Here is a 23375-nt window from a genome sequence, read left to right as displayed (position 1 = left end):
ACAATTCAAGGTTTTGGTTAGCTTGCTAATAGATATGAGATTGCATGTAAAACCAGGTATGTACATGACATTGTTCAAAGTAATAAAAGGGTTAAGGAAAGCATCTCCACAAGACTTTGCTGACAAGAACGATCCATCTGGGATTTTAATGGGTGAAAATTGAGACACATGTTTAGGTGAAGTGAGGGATTTCTCAAGACACGTCATGTGGTCGGAAGCACCCAAATCCAAAACCCATTCTATGGCACTATTGGACAGTGAAGTTGCCTTACCCGCAAAGTTGGCTATGGAATCATTTTTCTTATCAAGATGAAGCATGGAAATGAGTTGAGTGTACTACTCATTGGTCAGCCCACTAATTGGTACAGTATTGCTATCTCCATCAATTTTCACACGGTGTGAGCTGTTGGCAGTTTTGATTTTGGATGAACTCTTCTCTTTGTCCCACCATTCTAGGTAACCATGCAACTCAAAGCAATTGTCCTTTGTATGTCTGGTCTTTTTGCAATACTCACAGAATTGCTTGGATAGGTCACAGTTGTTTGAGGACCTGCGGCTGGCATGATTCCTGTTGGTATTGCTGGTGCTGAAAGCTACTGCCTCGACAGCAGGTAACCTGGATGTTGTGACATATTGTTGACGCTCTTCTTGTGTTACAAGTGCATAAGTGCGAGACAATGAAGGCAAAGGATCGGTGTTCAGAATCTGTGACCGCACGGTATTGTATTTCTCATTTAATCCCATTAAAAACTGATGTACCTTTTCTTTTTCCCTTTCAACGGTTAGTGCCTTCACAGAGCCACATGTACATTCTTTTTCCCTTTCAACGGTTAGTGCCTTCGCAGAGCCACATGTACACGGTAGGATCTGAGAATATGTGCTAAGTTCATCCCAAATCGCCTTCAATTTTGTGTAATATACCGAAACGGTCATTCCTTGCTGTAAAGTGTTCATCATCTCGGTCTTCAACTGGTGAATACGAGGAGCGTTACCTTGTGAAAATCGCTCTTCAAGATCATTCCACATCTCTTGTGCCGTCACGAAATATGCCACGCTATCATGAAGGGAAGGGTAGAGTGAATTAAAAATCCGTGAAATAACCATGGAATTACATTTGATCCACGCGGGTTCTTCCGACAAACCAGATGTTGGGCGTTTGACAGACCCATCTACGAAGCCGAACTTGCTTTTGGCTTGGAGTGCGTTTGTCATTGCTCGACGCCATGTGGCATAGTTTCTTCCCTTAGTAGACAGGTTACTAAGGCTATGCCAAGGTTGTCTGATGCATGGAGCACATAAGGCGATGCAGCATCATAGACGGATTGGTTGTTGTTTTGGTTGTTGCTGGAATTGTTGGAAGCCATTGGGAAGGGGCTCTCTCCAGCCATAGAAAAATTCCCAAGGTGTTCGACCGCATGATGAAATAAAAGAGACGGCAAAAAGCTTCATTCAATTATGGCAGAAAGGTCTCAAATAAATATACATGATGAGGATTGATACGGAGGCTCTAAAAGAGGAAAAGTAATAATAAGGAAATATTCCAGTAATAGATCCTATAATGGTGCCCAATTTAATTTGTATATGGAATATTTCCAATATCAGCATTTGGTATTACCTTGTGCATCGCCCTCTTAAACATGGCTTTAGCATCCTTAACAATCCTACACTTATACATAACATCGAGCAACAAAAAGGGATAGAAAATAGGAACAAATGGTAGTGAATCGTGACTGATGGCAACCATATATTCCTCAAGAAACTATGAGTAGTAGGTAAAGCACGAGAACTTATGGTCGGCACAGTATTGTGAATACATTCAGTTTATTGTCCCGATATATACAAATGTAGAAAATACGTGTATTCGGAAAGTGAGGAGAGTATTAGACTTGATGGACGATCGGTTCTGAATTCAAGGACACAGCCATACACAATTTGTTGATAGAGCCACCTAAAAAGAATATCTCACAGTAGCCAGTGATTTGTGAAGGAGAAAGCACCACAAAATGGGCTATTGGGCTTTATTCAATCTTGTCTATAATTTATTTCCAGGGCCAAAAAATGGATTTTGTTAAGCTTGTTAACTACGGTTATGAGAAGTTTAATTTGTTTTAATGTATTAATCTAAGGGGAAACTGCACAACTATTACATTATAACAATCACATTTCAAAACTAACAATCTTGTCAAATTATTTCAAGAGGCAGTTGTTAAATACAATAAAATATAATTTAAAATATATCCAGAAAAATCAGGAAATATACCATTCATAACAGATTTTCACCACTCTCTCAAAATCAAACACTCACTTTCTCTTTATACATTCCCAATCTTCATCCACCTCGCGATCTCTCTCAATTCTCGATCTCCCTAATTTTTCAGCAAAATCACCTTGATCTCTCCATAAATCTTCAATTTTGAGCTATAATCAGGGTATGAAGTCACTATACAGCACAATAACTTGTGAATGTCAAGCTGCATGAGTCGTATCTCTTTGCTAGCTCAAAGAGGATCTTCCATAGCCAGATACAAATTTTCTTTGACCATATTTTGAAGGTATGTGCTTGAAGAAGTCCCCAGAAGCTTATGAAATTACTCAATTCATATTTTTAAAAACTATGGAAGTCCCCTGTAACATTGATCAGATTTTGATTTTTGAAAATATATGTGCATTTTGCCCAATTTGTGACCTCTGTTTTCTACTTTTGCAATCAAATGGTATGCGTTTGTAAGCAATGTCTGATTTTAAAGCATGCTAATGTATATTATCTTTTGTGTACAAATCTAGGCAAAAAGTTGTTTGGATCATTGTTTATTGTCAATGTGACTATTTGTGACCTTATAAGTGGATCATTCACATTAGCACGTCTCTATTAATTGTGATTATCTGTGACTGTCGAATATAATATGTTGTGACATTTTTGTTAAAGTATCGTGGACAGTTGGATATGAAATCAAAAGAATATTCAACCAATTTCATTGTATTTGTAGTGACTATTACTGTGCTCACATTGTGTGACTTTGTCTACAGGTGATGTAAATAGTGTGGCCTACACTGATAAATGTGTGACATGAAGTTTGTCAACATTTAGAAAATTCTTATATTTTAAACAAAGTGCTTGAGATATATCTCTATTGCTACCTCTACGTTTTTGGATTTTTATAAAGTACATGTAACATGGTATTATCTGTTTGTAATCAAGTATGGGAGTTTTGCATGTTTGCCTATTGTACGGAGGTCACACATCCCTAGTACAAGTGAAAGATACGTGAAAGTTTGACGAATTAGTTGACCTTTTTATTTTAGAATTGAGATTTAATTATGTAGACGTAGTTGTGACAATGACGTATTCGTTGGATTCTACTTTGCCTCCAGTCTGAATTCTAAGTAACAAAAATGTCGTAATGTATTTACAACTGAAATCTATAGATGGAACTATATCGAGTTATCCTATAAGAGTTGACGTCTTAACCGTTGATCCATTGCAAACAAGATGATCATTGCAATTCCCAGAGTCATCAAATAGTGTTGTTTCTTCGTCAAGTACTATTTTTCTTTGCAACAAATAGCTTTCAGCATTTGTGACTCAGTTGTGAATACTGAGAAATGAAACATTGATGAGGATGTGATATTAGATCCCATGCGGATGCGAGAAAAATACTGGAGGGAAATATGTTTTGCAACAAGAAAATACTTAAAACAAACTTGACTTTTTATGCATTGCAAAACAAGTTTGAATTAATGTGTTGAGATAAAAAAAAAACGAATATGTGGTAGAGTGTGCACAGAGTGATTGCAAATGGATATTCAAGTCTTCACGTTTGCGGGCAACAAAAATGTTTAAGATCAGGGAAATGAGTAGTGGTCACCCATGCTCCATGTATATTATTTTAGGATCTCATTGGCAAATGTCTAGCTCCATTGTGTCAAACAACAACAGGTACAAAAATATCCTATCACGAACAATAAACACTCCTAGCGATATATCAAATGTTATGTCACATAAATATAGAGTATCGATGAATTACGTGAAGGCATGGAGAACACGTGGACTAACATTGAAGTTGATTAGATGTGTGATCTAACAATATCGTTTTAGTTGCTGCTTTCTTAGTTCTGTATGCTACAACTAATAAACGTGTGAACAGTCACAATAATAGAAACAAATCATTTGGAAGGATTTAATTATTGCTTTATGGCTTTGGATACATTGATCGCTGGATTGAAATATTGTATAGCAGTCATTGTTGTTGATGTAACATATTTAAATGGCCACTACGGGGTGACAATATTCACAGTTTGCACACAAGATGCAAACATCTTCATGCTAGCTTTTGGGATAGAAGACAACGAAAATGATAGTTTATGAACATGATTTCTTAACATGATGAAGAGATCAATGGATCGAGACACAGACTATATATAGTATCAAACGAATAAAATAGTATAAGAAATGCGATAAATTTGTATTTCCAAAGGTAATTCATAAGATCTAATCATACCATTTGCTTAAACATTCGAAGACCCATTACATAAAATTAGGTCACAACATTACACATGTATTCAACTCTACAATACAAACGTATATGGTGAAGAAGCTTAAATAACAAATGTAGCAATTGGACTCAATGAATGAAAAGATCATGGGATATCTGGTATGTGACTGTCTATAACTTATATTGTGATTGTCTGTGATTTATACAGTGATAAGGTTGAATGTTTGCAACCAATTTAGCCTTATTTGTGACTATCTGTGACCATGTTTGCTGTGAATGTATTTGAACATGTCTAAAATAGTTGTGAGTTATTGTTACCTATAATCAATATATAATGTTAGATGTTGTTAACTGTAATTTATTATAACTTCGATTAAAATAACTTTATTTCGTGAGTGGATATTGGATGTGAAAAATGGTCTAGATTGCATGTGTCAACGAATAGCTACTTTACTATGACTTCAAACAAAGTTGAATCTATGAATACAGTCACAAAGGTAGCAAAAAATACCCAATTAAATCACTTCTTAAGTCATTACGACGAATGGTCCAATCTTGATTTTGCAAGAATGAGCACAATGCACATGGTACCTTCACAAAGTTTGCAACCTGATACTAGAAGCTACTAAGGAAAATGAGCCATGATATGTGAAATCTAAAGTTAAATATGAATCTTAATATAAAGATTATGATGGTCACATTGATGTTTAGCACTCTTAAATTGACAAGAATGACCTTTTTTTTATGTATTCCTTGCAAGTAACACTTTATGTTGAGGTGACGAATGATTTTTCATACTACATGATTGACATAACTCAACACACATGTACTTGTAAAATGTTTCAAGTAGATCAACTTTCTTGTCTATAAATGCTAGCAATGTTTGTAATAACATTGAAGCTGGATGTACATGATTTCTGCTCGAAGTATTATATGACAGGTGCATATATGAATACTTACAAAGAGATAGTTCTACCCGTTGGTGATAAAGCGGAATAGAGTATATTGGAAGATGTGAATAGCAAAATCATACTTGCACCAAACTAAAAGAGAAGTTTTAGCAACCCTACTAAGACGAGGAAAAAGTCAGCGTGTGACAGATCACAAGTTGTGCAATATGAAAAATTTGGTAAATCCAGTCACAATTACAGGACATAAAATAACATGGTGCCACTTAACCAAAAAGATGGAAAATTGAAAGTAAAGATACAACCTAAGCATTTCAAATAGCTTAGCATAATTCATTTAGATGACGATTTTCATTATATTTTCAAATTCTTTCATTGGTGATTCATGACCCGGGTCTTGTTGGATTATATGAATTGAAAATTTGATGCAGTGACCTTAGTATATTGTTATGAAATTTTGAATTCATTTTGTCACTTTACCATTTATGATATGTAAACACGATATTGAATGTGAAATATGGAAGGAATTATATTGTGTTGTATGTGGACATATTTAGTTTAATATTTCATGTTATGACACATTTTTTGGTCTATACGTTCAGTTATTAATTGTGAGTTTGTTTCTTATAATTGTGACCATTTGTGACTTTGTCTATGAATATTGTGACCCTTTGTGATCGATTATTTAGGAATAAATGCTACAGTTTATTGCTTGAGTCTGACTCACTGTGACCTCATTGTGTAAGATGATTAAATTGCTATATTTAAACTCTAAGTATCTTTGACCTATTTAGTAACTGTATTTTGCTCTTAATTGTGGGTTATCTAAAAATTCGAACATTCGTAGTTTGTAACAAGTCAATCATTGTAACTAGTTGGCATAGTTTGTGACCTTTATTGTAACTTGAATAGTGTCTATGCTTGTATGTGACTAGTTGTGACTTGCTTTTATTTGACTGATACAATTCACACATGTTCAATACATATCTTTTAATCAATAAAATTGACGGTATTATGATGAATGTAATCAAAACATACACGAATTCCTTCACAAAATCTAGATACAAATATTCAACAATTATGCCAATATATTAAAAAACAATCCCAACAATTAATATCAAATTTGATTACATATGATACATTAACAACTACTACATCAGAAAACCATAACGGCTAGTGAATTTTCCAACATAAATCAACATAATAATTCATAGAATCATTTTAGTTGACGTATTGTTAATTCATCTAAAGAGCAACACTTCAAGTCCAATCTTGGCATTCCCAATGTCAAAGGACAATGGCGTCTTATCAATATCATTGTGAAACAAATATTGTACATACATGATCACAAAATTCCCCAGTCATGCCTATAATATTTGAAGAATAAAGTTATAAGAAACCACAAAATATTATATTGAAATGTGTTATTGTTGTAATATGAAGAATGATACTTACTCATTTTGTTGCTGAGATAAATCGATCATAATGTTAATACGCAGCTCTCTAGACTGGTCATCTCTATCTTTGATGAGTGTATTTCACTTATACTTTAGACACCATCTAAGCTTGATATTTGACTAATTCCTATAAGTTTTAGATTATTTTAATGTGCTCTTTGATTTTGTGATATAGGCTGATAAAATTAGAGGAAATAAGCAAATATTGGAAAATTTGGAGAAAAAAAAGGCTAAATTGTAAGAGATTCAATGTTCGAAGACTGAAGTGCAAAACTCAACTATTGTTTTGAGCCTCGCAACGAAGATCTGAGAGTGTTATGGGTCAATTGGATGAAGAAAGATGTCAAAGGAATCAAATATAGCCAAAGTATTATCACACATTAATTTCCAACCGAAAAAGTTATACTCCAAATTTTTGGTCTCTTATTAAGACCCACTTTTAACATAGCAAACATTTGAATTGGAAAATGATATTTCAAGTAAAGTCGTAACCGTTTGAGTTAGCTTTACAACACATTATGAATCTTCTCAATTGGATATTGAGAGAAAAAGTTATAACAAAAATGTTGAAGGATACGTAGTGCTATCTTCTACCCGAAGTGGGCGATGTGATGCTTGTCTTGGGCATCATAGCTCCCACACTATTGCAAAAAACATAATTCACGGCTCTGCTATAGTGGCATTGAGGCATCACCTTGTAGGAAAAGTGTTTTTAATGTTTCTGAATTCTTTTCTTAGCTCAATTCAACCCTAATATCTCCGAGACTTCATGATGCCATAAATACAATCCTAGAGACCACTTTTTATGGAGAGAGAAAAAAATGAGAATTCAACCCTAAAATTTTTACAATTCAATGAAGTAAAAAAAAGCTAACAACAAGGAATCAAGCGAGAGAGAGGAAAAACATCAAAGGGAAAAATCAATTTAAAGCTTCAAAAGAGTTTTTCCTTCTTTTCTCTATGTTATTCATTAATATGTTTAGATTTAATTCTTCTATCATGAGCTAAATATCTAATCTAGAGTTTGATTGTAACCATAACTTGAGATTATGATTTGATTTTATCATAGTTATTTCTATTTAATTTTCACATATGTTTAATTATGTCATAAAATTAAAGCTTTCAATTAATTGACCACTAATTGATTGAAATCTGCTAGTTAAATTTCGATACTCCAGAGAGAGGAATTTAATCGAGATCATAGGATTGACACAACGTAGATTTATAGGTTTCGAGAGAAATTATAGGATCTACGAAGCTTACTCCATAAAAGAATTATGAACTTGATAAATTCCTGATTTTAATTTAGAATATAGATATTAGAATCGAAATTTAGGGTTAATTTCTAGCCGACACTCGAGAGAGGGAAAAAAATTCATTAGGATTCTTACTTTTAACATCGAAAAATTGTCTGGAATAATTGAACCATAATTGATAGTTAGGTGAATTCATTCCCTATGCCTTTCTTATATTAATTTATTCATATAAATTGCACTCCTTGAACTCGTCACCATATTTACCTTTAGATTAGATAATACTATTGATCACAACCATTTATTTATCTAGATAAAATAAAAACTATATAATTATAGTACTTAGTAAAAATTAAATCACAATCCTCGTAGATTCGATACTCTTAGTTCCATTATTATTTTACAAAATTTGACACCATACACTTGAGGTATAAATGTGACACTTACCCTTCCTGTCAGCAACTTCATTAGATTTTTCCTTTTGCTTCTGAGAATATACAATTGAATTCATTATAGATGGATGGAATTGACTTCAAAGATAGATATTCATTGGTATTTGCTACATGCTTTCCAAAACTACTTTTCCCTCTCAACTTGATATGAACTTCATCCATAAATGAAGGTAAGATGTCAAAGACTAAATCAACAAAAGATTCCAGAGATGGGTCACGCTGTCTTTCAATATATTTTGGGTCAGGATGATCTCGTCCAACTTCAAAGATCTATTTACACGACACACTGTTTTATTCATGTCAGACATATGTGACTTAATCGACAAAATATCCTCTCACAACCCTTTATTCTTAGCATGAAGCTTGGATATTTCCTTATCCATCATCTACTTTAGTCGACCACATTCCTTATTGTTGTTGATAGTAAGCTTGTATATCAATATGTTCTTTCAATTTGTTAAGAAAGATATTACTTCGTTCGAGGCATGAACAATCGGGGATGATGTGTAGGACGAGACTAAGAATAGCTTGAGCTGCCAGCTCCATTCTGTCTTTGCAGCGATGGATCCGAAAAATCATCATCTGGAACTTCAACGTTCAGCTTTGATAGTGGCACATCTTCTATATGTACCTTTGACAGTGGCACACGAACATATGGAATTAATGATAACGAAGTGACCTTGGTGTGAATGGGGAGGTAGACTCTCTTGTACCTACCTAAGTTGCAATGCTCCTAATGTTCTAATATAGCTGTTTCGGCTATAGATATGACACATTTGTCATGCAAAATATACAGCACAAACAACATCAATTTACACATTCATACAAATTAGATCATAATATATCTGACAGAACGTCAATAACACATATTTTATGTCATAGACATGATAGAAATGTGATTTTGGCAAAATAATCTTGTGGGAGAAACTATATATCCCAGGTCATATTATATTTTAACTCTTAACCCTGTCAAATATTTCAAGAAATTCATATCTCACCTGACATGGAATTTTAGTACACATATTTCAGGTCACAATCATATCATATTTCATGTCACAATTATCTAAAAATTATATTTCGAAACTATCAAATAGGGCATCATGAGCTCAATATTAGGCATATATCATATCTAAAGCATGTATAACCAACGAAATGATTACATAAAAATTCATAACGTATTTACAAACTCACATTCTCACTTGCAAACATTTTTTATTCTAGCAATGCCACCGATGGGTGTTCGTGCACGCTCCAATTCATTATTCTTAGGTACTTTTTACACACTCCTGTGGTTATATTCCCTTGAAGGCCAAGCATGCACTCATACAATGACATTTGGAAAGCAATTAGAAAACCAGTCAACCTGTAGTGGCTTACTTCTTTAGCTAAGCCTTCCTTTAACGACGATAATGTCAATTCAAAAGGATATTTCTCCCAAAGGGATATTTCTAGAGTATCAAAATGGTCTACAAGTGCGAACATATAGTGGTCCACCACCTCGGGTATCATGTGCAAATAAATTAGAGGTGATGAGATATGGAGATGTGTCAATCTCTATTAATCAATCATATCTTTCGTCTCATTCTTAAGTTAATAATCGTTGAAACTATTTTTGACTTCGTACTAATCTTGGTCAATGATTTCAATATCAACTTCAGCAAGTTAAACGTAGATCATAATCTCTTCCTACATAAGAGTAACGAATCCTCTTTTGATTATTCATAACATTCATATAATTCCTGACATACTCAAAAGATATCGTATTAGTGACTCTTGGTAGAACAACATGCAATATCACCAAAATATGATTATCCTCATAAAAAAATGTTGTGATGACCTCAAATCAAAAGATTAATTCCACTATCAAATATTAGAGATTAACCATAACATTCAAATAGTAATACAGTATATTGTTCTTTTAACAAAATATTTGCGTATCCATTTAAATGTCACTACATTTTAATTTGTAATATCAACTACTCACTTCATAAGTGAGAAATCTCACATGTGATGATTTTTCCGTAATAACAATATCAATCTCACATAGGGACTAAATGGCCTTACAAGTTGAAGCATAAGTTAGTAAAAGTTAATGAGCATTAAATATAGAAAAAGCGCAAGGCTATAAATTATTTTTCTCTTGGACCGTCATTATCTAATTTTTATATAAATCGTGGTTGAAAAATAGAAATTGAAAGGGGTGGCTCTAGATGACATACGACATTATGGTATGAGACGAAGAGTCGGTGAGGTACGGTAGGTATTGACTATATAATATGTTCGAAGCAATCCCAACGTGTGAGACTGGGAATGGGAATGAACGATGTTAAAACATAGAATATATCTTATAATAACATATCTTATAATCAATTTTGAATATAACATTTCGACTTCAGGTAGGCCTCGGGACAAAACAACGTGGGAAAGCCGTGTTTTGAATTGCCACGTATTCGTCGGCAGAGGACAGGTGTCTCTGCTATGATGGCTGCTTCAATTTCCAAGGCTACAATCCACTATTTTCTTTTCTATATAGAATTATTATCTGATTAATTTTTCTCTCACTCTATCTATCTTTTTCTTTGCTTTTCTCACCTAAAGGCCAAAGCTCAATTATAATATACATATAACGTTTTATTGAATTCTATGAAAAATAATAATTTTAACTATGAGTTATTCCATTTGTACATCAAAAAATATACATTAAGACATCCACCTCCTCATATGGAGGGATCCACTTTGAATATATCAAGGTGTCCACCCCTCACATGGAGGAAGGCCCACTTCGAAAAAATTTCGGAGTCGGATGGACATATTTTTTCGGAGTGGGATGAACATCTTGATATACACACGGATGTATATCAAACATGACCTTACCTATTACTTATGTCTTTTATTCAAATTTCGGCCAAACGATTAGTCCAACAGAGGATTAGTTGGGGGAGGGCATTTTTGGAAATCCACATTATTTGTACAAATTGGTAGATGAAATATGCGTTGGATATCTGTACACGACTCACGAGTATAAGTAAAGGTGTGGTTTGGAGTCTGAGGAAGCAGTAGAGCTAACTGTGAACTCTCTTTTTGTTGAGTGGAAATTAAAGTGATTGAATTATCGAGATTGACAGATCAACCACTCTTGTCTTTTCCAAATTAGTTCAAATGATGATGGGGATGACGAGCAATCCTTCTTCGAGGAGTGATGATGATCAGATGAATCATGAAATTATGGTGGATCAACCACTGTCCACTAACTCTACCTTATCGATCGATAGCTTCGACTACAATTATTACGCTGATGAAGAATATTTATCCGAGAGAAGAAGGAATATTAGCACAAAGTGGGTGGATTTCCAGTCGTATTACTCGCTGCCAGCAACACCTACGGCCAGCGATGACGATGCTTACTATGAAAACCCGATTGTGCCAGTAGAAAATGATATTACCACTCCAAGTAATGGACGGAGAAGAAGGGGAAGATGCAGACCCGGTACCGCGACTACTATTAGTCGATCATGTGGAAATACTGACGAAGAGAACGAGACACGAGGAGGAGATTTGGTGGTGATAACGAGGCCGAAAGGAGGGAGAAAGCCGATATGCATGGACTTGGACGAAGTGAAGGCCTGTAGAGATCTTGGCTTCGAACTGGAACATGATCCCCGCTTCTTCAATACCATGCCTAATTTCTCCGCCACAAGCAACCCTGGTAATTACGATACAAAAATAAGTTGGAAAATTTATTCATGATTTATCTTTAATTAGTTTATCTTCTAATACTATAATTCAGGTGATGTCAAAGCACGACTCAAGATTTGGGCCCAGGCAGTTGCGCTTGCATCTTCTACGTCACGTCTCGGCTGCTAGTGCTAGTCTGCAGTCATATACCTGTGTCCCCTTCCCTTGTCCATCATTTTGTACTGACGTTTTTTTTTTCTCTTTTTTCATACGAAAGTAATTTTCTCACTTGTTTGTAATGTATATATCCAACTTCATTTCTTTTATACGCTCCAAAGTCTTAAAACCAAATATAGAAACTAAAACAAAAGAGGAAAACTAGGAACTTGCCGGACGAGTGAGTATCAGACGAAAAAAGATGTGGCGCTGGAGCTCCTTTTTCTTTCTCTGCCACCGATGGAGTCTTTCTTTTCAGTGACGTTCTTTCCCATAATAAAGATCATAAGAAACATTAGAAGCACGTAATTGAAATTGATAATAATAGAACCCCTAAACCTTTTTTCAAAAAAAATGGAAGGTAGGGGAGATGTAATGTGGGAGGGAGCTTCTTCCTGTCCTGTGTCGAGCTATGTCCGTGTCAAAAGTGTCCAATCTTCAATGTGAATGCAAAGTTTTTCACAGGAATATTTTATGTATTCAGTATTGTGTGTCGTGTGAAATTGGAGCCAAAACATCAATTCGAAGTTCGTTGCATTATTTCATCGAACACTTTGTGTTCTAGAAATTTGACCTAATTATTTCTGGCAATTGATAGATGTTTTGAACCAATTTTTTGTGCACTTATCAATCATATGTTATAACCCATCATCCACTCGGTCCATCCTCCTGAATAAAATTTCCCCAAAAAAAAAAACACAGACACACACAGAAAATATCGAAGAAAAATCCCAGAGGAGGAAAGAAACTCGAATTCTTCATGATTTTCAAACCTTAAATGTTTTTGATGATGAAATATATTGGTGATGTTGGGAATTGACTGTTTGATGTACTCAATTTATTTTCGTATTCGAAATCGGAGGAGAACGTTCAAATTTTCGATATGAATCCTTGTAGAAGAGGAAGGATTTTTTGTATTTTGTTTTTTGTTTTTTGTTTTTTGTTTTTTTTTTAATTATGATAATAGTTTTGAGTTTGGAAGGTCAAGGTTATAACTCCTTTCCTTGTGAGCAATGCAATAAGGAGTTATGGCGTGTTCGTGATCGCAGTCCATAAAACCTTGCAATCAGACACTTAAATATGATTTTAAAAAAAAAAAATTAAAAAATAAATAAAAGGGAAACGTGTACATTTACAATGCAGTCTTTATGCAATGTAATGACTAAGTCTTAAACAGTTAGAAGGATGAAAAATGTGTTGCTTCGTGTATTAGTGATTGATCATGGTGTGATGTGAACCCCTTTATTGTATGTACCCTGAAACCATAACAAGATTTGATACAAATTCCAAGAAAACTTAAATCGAAGTTAGAATAGTGACCCAATATTTTTTGAATCAAGAATCAACTTTTGAAGGGTTTACGCCACAATGATTGAAAATATTGATAAGCTATGAATAGTTCAATTAAGAGTAAAATTGAAGCGAAAATCCCAATTTGTAATTAATTACTCAAATAATATGTTAACTATTCATATGTTAATCACTTAAATCACTTGTATAGGTGGGTAAAAGATACTAATTTATTCGAAAATCTAAATAAAAACGAAGCAAATAGAGTTTGAACCAAACTGAAAAACTAGCATCGAATGCCCTACTGAATTACTATACGTGCACATGGTACAAATATTTTATTATCAGGGTTTTTGAATTTGTGGTGGTTGTTGGGCTATGGAATTAAAACCTTAAGTGGGCAAGACTTTCTAAATTAGGTCCCGTTTACATAGCTTGAAACAAATGTACTCAGGTTGGTTTTTCCTTCACTCTCATCTTGAAAATTGGTGTTTTCCTCGTTGCACTTGAACTGTTGGCCCACCTAGCTTGGATAAGTCAATGCATGGCTTCCTTGATATTCTTTTCTCTTGATAATCTTATTGGTCTGTCCGGAACATGTAAAAAATCCTTGCTATCTTTGCTAGCATGTCCTTTGTGATATTCGTTATTCCTTCTCTCTTCAAAAAGATTCGACCTCATACCTTCACCTGTATCAAAGAGAGAGAAATCTGTAACATTAAAAGTACCAGACACATTATACTTTTCTAAAATGTCTAGTTTTTAGGCATTGTTATTAATCTTCTCAAAGATTTGGAATGGTCCATCTTTCTGTGGATGCAATCTAGACCTTCTTTAGGCTAGAAAATACGCTTTTCGCATGTGATCTCAAACCAAATCTCCTTGTTCAAATGTTATACTTCTTCCTTTATTGACTTGAAAAGCATAATGTTTATTCTTTTCAATCAACAGAGAACATTCACAATTGACTTCACCAATTCAGTCTTCTTTTTTCCATCCAAACTACCTCTTTTATCGATAGAATTAAATTTGAAGGAGTTAATGGATTAAAATCATACACAATTTCAAAGGGAGAAAAAAGAATAGCAGAATACATGGCCCTATTTTATGTAAACTCTATAAATGGTAAACAATCCTCTAAATTCTTCAAATTCTTATTAATTATATTACGTAAAAATTGAGTTAGTATTCTATTAACAACTATAATTTTTTCTATGAATACACGCAATACATGGTTCATCAATCTCATGAAAGTATTTGGTGTATTAGTAAGACCAATTGGTATAACTATTCACTCATATAATGCATATTTAGTTTTAAAAGCATTTTTCCTTTCATCTCCTTCTTTCATCCTAATTTGGTGATAGTCATTAATCTCATGAAAGTAATAGGTGTATTGGTAAGATCAAATGGCATAATTAACCACTTATACAATCCATATTTAGTCTTAAAAAGTATTTTTCCATTCATCTCATTCTTTCATCCTAATTTGGTGATAGTCACTTTTAAAATCTATTTTACTAAAAGTAAAAGCCCCATGAAAGTCAATAAATTTATAATCTAACTGGATATGGGATGACGATACTTTATCATTATATTATTGACTGTCCAGCAATATATTTACTGTCTCCACGTTTTATCCATTTTAGGTCAAGTAGCACTGGTACAGACTCATGTTCTCCCTCATGAATCCTTTGTCCATCAACTTCTCAACTCGCCTTTAAAGCTCATTTTTCTCCTTAGGATTACTTCTATAGGCTGATCGGTTTGGAATAATAGCTCAAAGTGCAAAATTAATTTGTTGCTCAATACTTCTAATTGGTGGTATCCCATTAGGTATTTCCTCAGGAAATATGTCCTCAAGTTCCTATAACAAAGAAATAGCCAAAATAGGAAGGGATTGGTTAGTTTTTTCAATATTAAGGTAGGATTCTTAGTATACTAGTAATATTAGAGGCTAGTTTTTCATGGAAGCCCTCTTAATCTCACTTTCTTTTGCATAAAATGTCACTTTTGTTTTTCCTTTTCTCTTTAAAGGCTCTCTATCATTTTTCTCTTGTGACCCTACTCTTTTTTCATGATTTTTAGTCACTTCTCTATTTTCTCTCTTATTCTTTTTCTTTTCTAGTATTTCAGCCTCACTCTCATTATTGCTCTCTTTCTTTTTTTCTCACCTTTTAACTGCATTTGGTCCTCATAGACCTATTTCGGGGGTAAAGGAAAAAGAGTAACCATTTTTCCATTTTTGACAAAAATATACTTATTTTAAACCCATCGTGTACCACATTCTGGTCATACTGCTATGGCCTCCCTACAAAATATGACGATGATACATAGGCACCACTTCACTATACCTCCAACTAGTAAAGATTACTCGGACTTGCTTGTTAACCTTGAGCTCCTCACATTCATTCAATCACTGTAACTTATAGGATCAAAAATGTTTTCGCATAGACAAGCCCAACTTCTCAACAAAGATGGTACTAGCTACATGGGTACTATTCCCCCATTTGCAATCATACTACACACCTTATTGTTAACATAGCAACGAGTATGAAATATATTCTATCTCTACTACATTTCATCTATCTTAATTTTTGCACTAAGAGCATGCCTTGAAACAAGAGATTTACCTTCTACAAGGTACTTTACCCTATCATCACTAGCATCCTTCAACTCGAGCATCTCATTACTATAACTCTCATCCCTTGTCACCACTTTCAAACTATCATACAAAATCATTATCTTTTTGTCTAGGCATGCTGATGCAATGTGGTCTGAACCTACCCATTTAAAGCATTTGATAACCCTACTCCTAGAAGGTTGGGGATTAGACTTGTGGTTATTTTTGCTTACTACTTCTTCTTTTTCCTTGTGTAGTTCGGTCTTACTATTTGAATTGGCCCCATTACCCCTGTTGTTGTTGTTGTTGTTGTTGTTGTTGTTATTATTATTATTATTATTATTATTATTACTACCCTACTTGATCTCCAAGGAAGATTAAAACCCGAAGAATAACTTGTTGTTCCTTTCCTTTTCAATTTTATCTCCACATTCATCACCATGTACACAATGTCCTCCAACTCCACAAATCAGAGCTACCTCCATCTCTTTATGGAAATCTTCTACACCTCTTGAACCTTGTGTAAGGTTCTATAATTTTTGATAGGTCTCTATAATAATGTCTAGGTATAGATCTCCGCCTCATAAGAGCTTTTATTCATCCTAGGCTTCTATAGATCTTTCATGATTTTTCATCCTATTTTTCACCAATCGATCCTACCATAGTATTGCATAATTGGTGAATTCAATCATTGCTACTTTAAAATTTTCCCCTCGAAATGGTTATAGCAATCAAATATCAATTCCAACTTCAACCCCCACTCCAAATAAACTTTAGGATCATTTATATCTTGGAAGAAAGATATTTTCATCTTAATATTCTTAAGGTTTATATCTATCCTATCTCGTTCTCTATGTCCCCTTTCAAGCATATCTCTACTATTCCTCATTTTACCCACTTCAACTATCGATATTTGGTCATCCTCATTCTCACTTTCTACTTTATTCTCGTCATCTAATCATCCCTAGGGATAGGATCACACCTAATTTGCCTCCTAATATTAGGAACTCTTTTTGGTTTTTCCCATCGTAAGTTTATAATCACCATAACATGCAGACTCATTCTATTCCTAGTTTCTTCAAACACGAGATTTGTCCCCTGAAATTGTTATTGCAAGACTTTCAACATGAAAATTTTGGTTGTTCTCTGATTACGCCCAAAAAATAATGCAGTGGTGTAGCACAACTTTGGGGTGTTGATTCCACAGGGAGATGGACGAATTTTTTAAAGGATTTGACAAACTAGGGTTTTTTTTGTTGTGAGAGGAATTTATCAATTTGAATGAAATTTAAATATCAACGTGTGAGATTAGTGAATCACCGGAATTCAGTCTCCCAGATTGGATCAATCAACACCAATCATTCATGCATCTTACTAAAAAATCTAGGTTCCTATAATACGTTCCCACTTAATTTATTGAAATTAGATTTGAAAGCGACCATATACATCAAGCATAAGGTACTAAGGAACCACACGAATGAGATTAATTGAAATTGGAATTCAATAAATATTTGATCAAACTATAGAAAGAGCATGACTAATTCTATGAAAAATCTAATAAGAATTAAACTACTTTCAAAAGTAATTCATGAAGAAAAAACCTAGATCAATTTAATTTTACTTATAATTCTAGAATTTAGACTTCTTAAGAGCATATTCCTCTTTGATTTATTGAAATACGATTCAGAAAATGATTATATACCTCAAGCATAAAATAGTAATCAAATCACATCAATAAATCAATTGAAGTTTAAATCCAACAAATATTTTCATCATTCAATGGAAAAACATAATTAAATTCATGAACAATTTAATAAAAGTTAAACAAACTTCAAAAGTATAATAAGGTAGAAAGTTAAATCCCAGAATTATTCGACAATGAAAAGAACGTTACATGAATGAAAAGATGTTAAAATCCCCAAATCCGATCGAGACCATTTGTGGCTTCACCAAAATATTTTGCATTCCATAGAGTTCTTCTACCCAAGATGAGAGAAAAAAAAGATAGGAGATGAGGGGGCGGTCTTTCGTGTTTTGGGGTGATTTAGGGCTTAAAATTCGTGGGAGATCAACTTACCATAAGAGTTTGAACGGAAATAGGAAATTAAAGATTCGACCAAAAATTATTTTGTACAAGTGCTTTTAGTATTTTGGCTATAACTTTCTCTCTCGATGTCTGATTATGGTAATTCAAAATGCATTGAAAATCTAACACAAAGGGCTACAATTTCTTTAAAAATAGCTCTTTCCAAATTCGAACGTTTATTAGGTTAAAGGTTGATCTCAATCTTCGGCTCAAAATCTAGAAAATCTTTATGCGGTTGGAATTTGATTTGTGAATATGTTATGGTCATATTTAACTTCTTTTGACTTCTAATTGCACCCAATGGACTCTTAGTTTTCTCGAATCATCATTCCATCGCTTGTCTCATCTTTAGATTATTTGCAACTTCTCCCTGAACTTTCACTTTCTTTCATTTTGGTCCTTTTTCACTCTTTTCTTTAAATTTCACATTTTCTACCAAAATGCAACTTGAATCAAAGCATAAGTATAATGAGTGTATTTTGGTATCAAATAATCATACGAATACAATAATTAAGAGGGAAAAATATTATATTTTACACTCTTATCATTCTCTCCCTAGATATTGAATCTTCCTTGTCAGACATTTTTAATAACTAGGAAAAATGACCTCACGTGTTTACACTCTAGTGTTTCAGACTATACTGGCCTTTTCATGCTAATCGCTCGTCTTTTGCTCTCTATGCTTTCATTTTCAAGTTCTTTAAGGAACTAATTAAACTCAATCAAGAATTAAGTCTTTGAAATGTTCAAACCAACAAGAACCAAGAAACAAGAAAGATAAACAAGACATGAGAAAGGACTCCAGAATGAAGATCACAAGAAGAAAGAAAACACCACAAGAACTCCAAGAAGAGATTTCTTGAAATTGGTTATGCCTTTTCACAACAAGATCGATTTTCAATGATGATTTATGCATCAAACAGGTCACAAGATTTTCAATAAAAAATATTCTTCAAATTGGATTATGCTTTTCTTAAACTTTCTAGCCTTTTTCTTGAATTTTCTTTACTTCTTATCTTCAACTTTTATTTTTTTATTCAAATTTTATTTTTTATTCAAATTGAATGGAATAGATCAATCGCAAGGTAAGGAATCAGAAAAGATTTGTGTTGGTGCACTAATTAATTCTTGAATATGCTTGCTGTGAATTTCATATGAATAAATCTAAGAATAAAGATTCAATGAAAGAGACACACAAGGTATTGAAATGGAAAGAAATAAATAAAACCTAGTTTTAGAGCAAAATGTCATGGATCACAAAGGAGTAACTTGAGCCTAGCATAACGCAAGAATGTCATGGCACAAAGTGAGAAAATAAGATAAATCGATGGCAAATTAGGTCTAATCTATGATGGTTTATGACGATGAAAGCATCGCCTAATTTGGTGGAGAAATGACTTATATCCTTTACTATCCCGGTCGATACGTCTAGGTTACAGCTGAGAATTTTGGGTAGCACAAGCAGTGTGCAATGGCTGGACAAAAGTACCTCTTGGAGAAGATGTTGGTAGGGAAAACATAGGCACTTCGATAGGGGACACAAGCCGGACCAACACAGGCATTGCAGTAGGGAGACTCAACAGGACCAACACAGGCATTACGGCAGAGGAGTGCAGGTGGGTAATACTAAGGCAAAGTCTGCAGGAACCGTGGCAGGGGATGCAATAGCAACACAGGCAGGCTATATAGGCACTGCGATAGGGGACGCTAAGGCAACACACAGGCAAACGTCGATAGGGGATGCAGGGACAAAAATCAAATTTTCTAGGGTGAAAACCACTATTATGAGGAAGAGCAATACCGTGGACTATGGCCGGTGATTTTTTATGCAAGTGGGTGCCAACTTGTGCCAATTGTGCAACTTGCATAAGGAAGCCAAATTCAACTTGACAACTTGCTTGAGAAAGAAAAGTCCAACTTGACCACGATAATAGAGACATGTCCACTTGAGTTGTAGAGATTGTCCACATGTATGGGAAAGGGATATGCCAACTAACATAGAGCTGGAAAGGGATAGATACATTGCACATGGCAACTTGCAAGTGTAGAGACATACAACTTATAAGGTAGTAAATTTCAACTTGGCTACCTTGTGGTCTAAGGAGGTAGATAAAAATTTGCAACCAATGAGGAGCCTTGGATTAAGATTAACCCTAGCCATTGATACCAACTTGCATACGATGAGTTTGCTTATAAATAGAGGTGCTTGGTTATTTGTTTCACATGAAGGAAATGGGAGAGTAATAGAGAGTTGAGAGAAACTTCCCATGGATGGAATGGGAGTAAAGTGAGATAGAGTGATATTTTTGTGGAGAGAAAATACTAGAGAGTTTGTACATAGTTTTCTCTTATATTTATATAAAGAAGTTTTTCCAAATATATGTGTGTGCTCTTTTTCTCATAATTTCCTATCTACCTACTCTAGCAAATGCAATATAATTTACCCTTATCGATTAAATTATTGTGGGGTTTAAGGCTAACTTAAATCTATCTCATGAGGATGGAAGATGTAGAGCGTTAAGGTCGCACAGTTCAAGCGTAGTCTGGGAGTGATGAAACTAGGCTTGTGACAGGTGGCATTAGAGGAAGGTTCGCGTAGGGTTAAACCAATTTTTTGATCTCAGAGGTGAAGGTCGTCCGTGCAAAGTTCACGTGGTGTGGACTACAAAGACAATATCAAAGCGGAGGTTTGGTTGTGGTTATCAAGTTCAACTGTGGTAATCGTGTTCTTTTGGAGGTTCATGGAGCTAGATTTGAGTGTGGTACTCAAATGGGAAAATCTCATGATATTGTTGAAGTTGGAATAGAGGGGAGGGGATGTGGCGCTCCTCTGATAGAAGGAATGAGGACACCGAGTAAGAGTAAAGCATGAGAAGCTTCAGTGATGGAAAGGAAACTCGACCCAAGCATCATCAATATGAGTGATAGGGTCGAATTATTGGAGCATTCCTTTAAGTTGTTGGAGGATCGCGACATTGAAAAGTTAGAAACTTTCCAAATTAACGTCCAAGAGGTGATGGATGATTAGGCATCGTTGGAAGACATTGTCCAAGTGGTGAAACATGATGTTCAGGCTATGGGAGTGGGACAAGCCGTCGTGGGTGAAAATTTCACCTGTCTGCAAGCCAAAGTCACTGATGCCATTGGTACAATACAAGAACAAGTAAACAAGTTGGCCATGACATTGGAGAAAATGAGTCAGAAGTTTAGGCAAATCAAGCAATCAATTGCTGGTACTAGCGGAGGTACCATTGAAAGTGTTGTTACCCCAAAGATTGATCACCCGAAACCTAAGGGCTACGATGGTTGGAGAGATGCCACAGATGTGGAGAACTTCCTATGGCAAATGGAAATGTACGTTGATGGAAATGAACATTTTTTACGAGTTAATGAAGGTGTGGACTGCGTTAATGTATCTTGGATAATGTGGTATTATGGTGGTGCTGTAAGCATAGTTAAATTACAGAAGGGGTGTGCAAAGTTGACACTTGGGACAAGTTCAAAAGGGATCTAAAGAGACAGTTTTACCCAGAGAATGTCGTCTATAAGACCCGCAAGAAATTGAGGAAATTGAAACATATGGAAACAATTCATAACTATGTCAAAGAATTCACAACCCTTAGGCTTCAAATCCTAAGCATGCCGAAAGATGATTTGTTATTTTATTCCTAGACAACTTTGCAACATAGGTGTAGCCAAAGTTGCAACGTCATAGAGTCAAAATTGTAGATGAGACGATTGCGGTACCCAAATCCTCAAAGGAGTTTAAGGAAAGTGCTAAGTCGAAATCTAAAACTATCAAACCCATCGAAGGAAAATTTGACGGTTGTAGGGAAGACGCGGGGAAGGCCATGTAGTAGAGTAAGCCGGATTGGAGAGAAAATCCTAAGGTTGATTATAGACTTGGCAGACACACAAGCTTCTTGGAGGAAAAAGTATGATGAGAGAAGAGGGGTAATTTTACCCCTCGAAGTTGCTTTATTTGCAAAGGACTGCATCTCATGTGGAATTGTCCAAAGTTAGGATCACTAGCATCCATCTCAGAGAGCAAATCAGTGGCCATAGACGGCCAAGATAAGGATGAAGTTCAGATGTGTTCATTCCAATTTTTTAATTTCGTGAGTGCTGAAATCGTTCCCATAGAGATGGAAACACAATAGCATTCCGGGATGTAGTTAGCTGAAGTACTTAGGGATGATAAGGACGTGATACCTATGAAGTTTCCGAGGAAACTACCACAAAGGAGGAAAATTGATGTCGCATTGTCAAAGAAGTTAGAAAGTGGGTGTTCGAATGTTCAAAGCTTCGACATGAGTGAGAACGTTATGGTCAGATGAGTCGCTCATCCGAGGGACCAATGCAGAGGTGCAGAGGGTGAAGGTTGGTGTCGAAGGTGGCATGAAGAGGTTGCAATGGAAAGAGGTACAAGGGATACTGTGGACACCTATCCATCGAATGGATGGTACCACAAGTGGGGAGAACTTTCGTGTCCATTAATGTGGAAGACAATGCAATGCTTAAGTTATATGAGGATGCACGAAGCACATTTCGCTACAAGACTAATAGCGGATTGAATGGGGGAGAATGTCAATGATCGCAAGGGAATAACTTGAAGCTTGACATGACACAGCTAGGAAATTTGGGTAGCACAAGCAATGCACTACGGTCGGATGGAAGTACCTGCAGCAGAGGACGCAGGTAGCAAAAACATAGGTATTGTAACAAGGGACACAGGCCAACCCAACACAAGCACTACAATAAGAGGATACAGGCAGGACCAACATAGGCAATGCGACAAAGAGACGCAGGCTGGCAAACCTTGGACAAACTGTATAGAACTATGCCAAGGAACAGCAACATAGGCAAGCTATGCAAGAACTGCAGTAGGAAATAGAACAACATAAGCAAACGCTGGCAAGGGA

General features: G+C 35.0%; 2 protein-coding genes across 2 annotated transcripts; one reads left to right on the top strand and one right to left on the bottom strand.

Moving 5' to 3' along the window:
• Nucleotides 1-336: 336 nt before the first annotated feature.
• LOC111374322 lies at nucleotides 337-1212 on the bottom strand. Its single transcript, XM_022996977.1, has one exon. The coding sequence runs from the start codon at nucleotides 1210-1212 to the stop codon at nucleotides 337-339; it is 876 nt and encodes a 291-aa protein (XP_022852745.1).
• Nucleotides 1213-11602: 10390 nt separating this feature from the next.
• On the top strand, nucleotides 11603-12566 carry LOC111374327. The gene is made up of 2 exons (XM_022996985.1): nucleotides 11603-12269; nucleotides 12351-12566. The coding sequence occupies exons 1-2, from the start codon at nucleotides 11723-11725 to the stop codon at nucleotides 12425-12427; spliced, it is 624 nt and encodes a 207-aa protein (XP_022852753.1). The 5' UTR covers nucleotides 11603-11722; the 3' UTR covers nucleotides 12428-12566.
• The last annotated feature ends 10809 nt before the right edge of the window (nucleotides 12567-23375 follow it).

This window comes from Olea europaea, unplaced genomic scaffold, assembly GCF_002742605.1.
Source record: "Olea europaea var. sylvestris unplaced genomic scaffold, O_europaea_v1 scaffold1238, whole genome shotgun sequence".
Taxonomy (NCBI): domain Eukaryota; kingdom Viridiplantae; phylum Streptophyta; class Magnoliopsida; order Lamiales; family Oleaceae; genus Olea; species Olea europaea.
The sequence above is the reverse complement of the archived record's forward strand: the minus strand, read 5'-3'. Positions and strand labels throughout refer to the sequence as shown.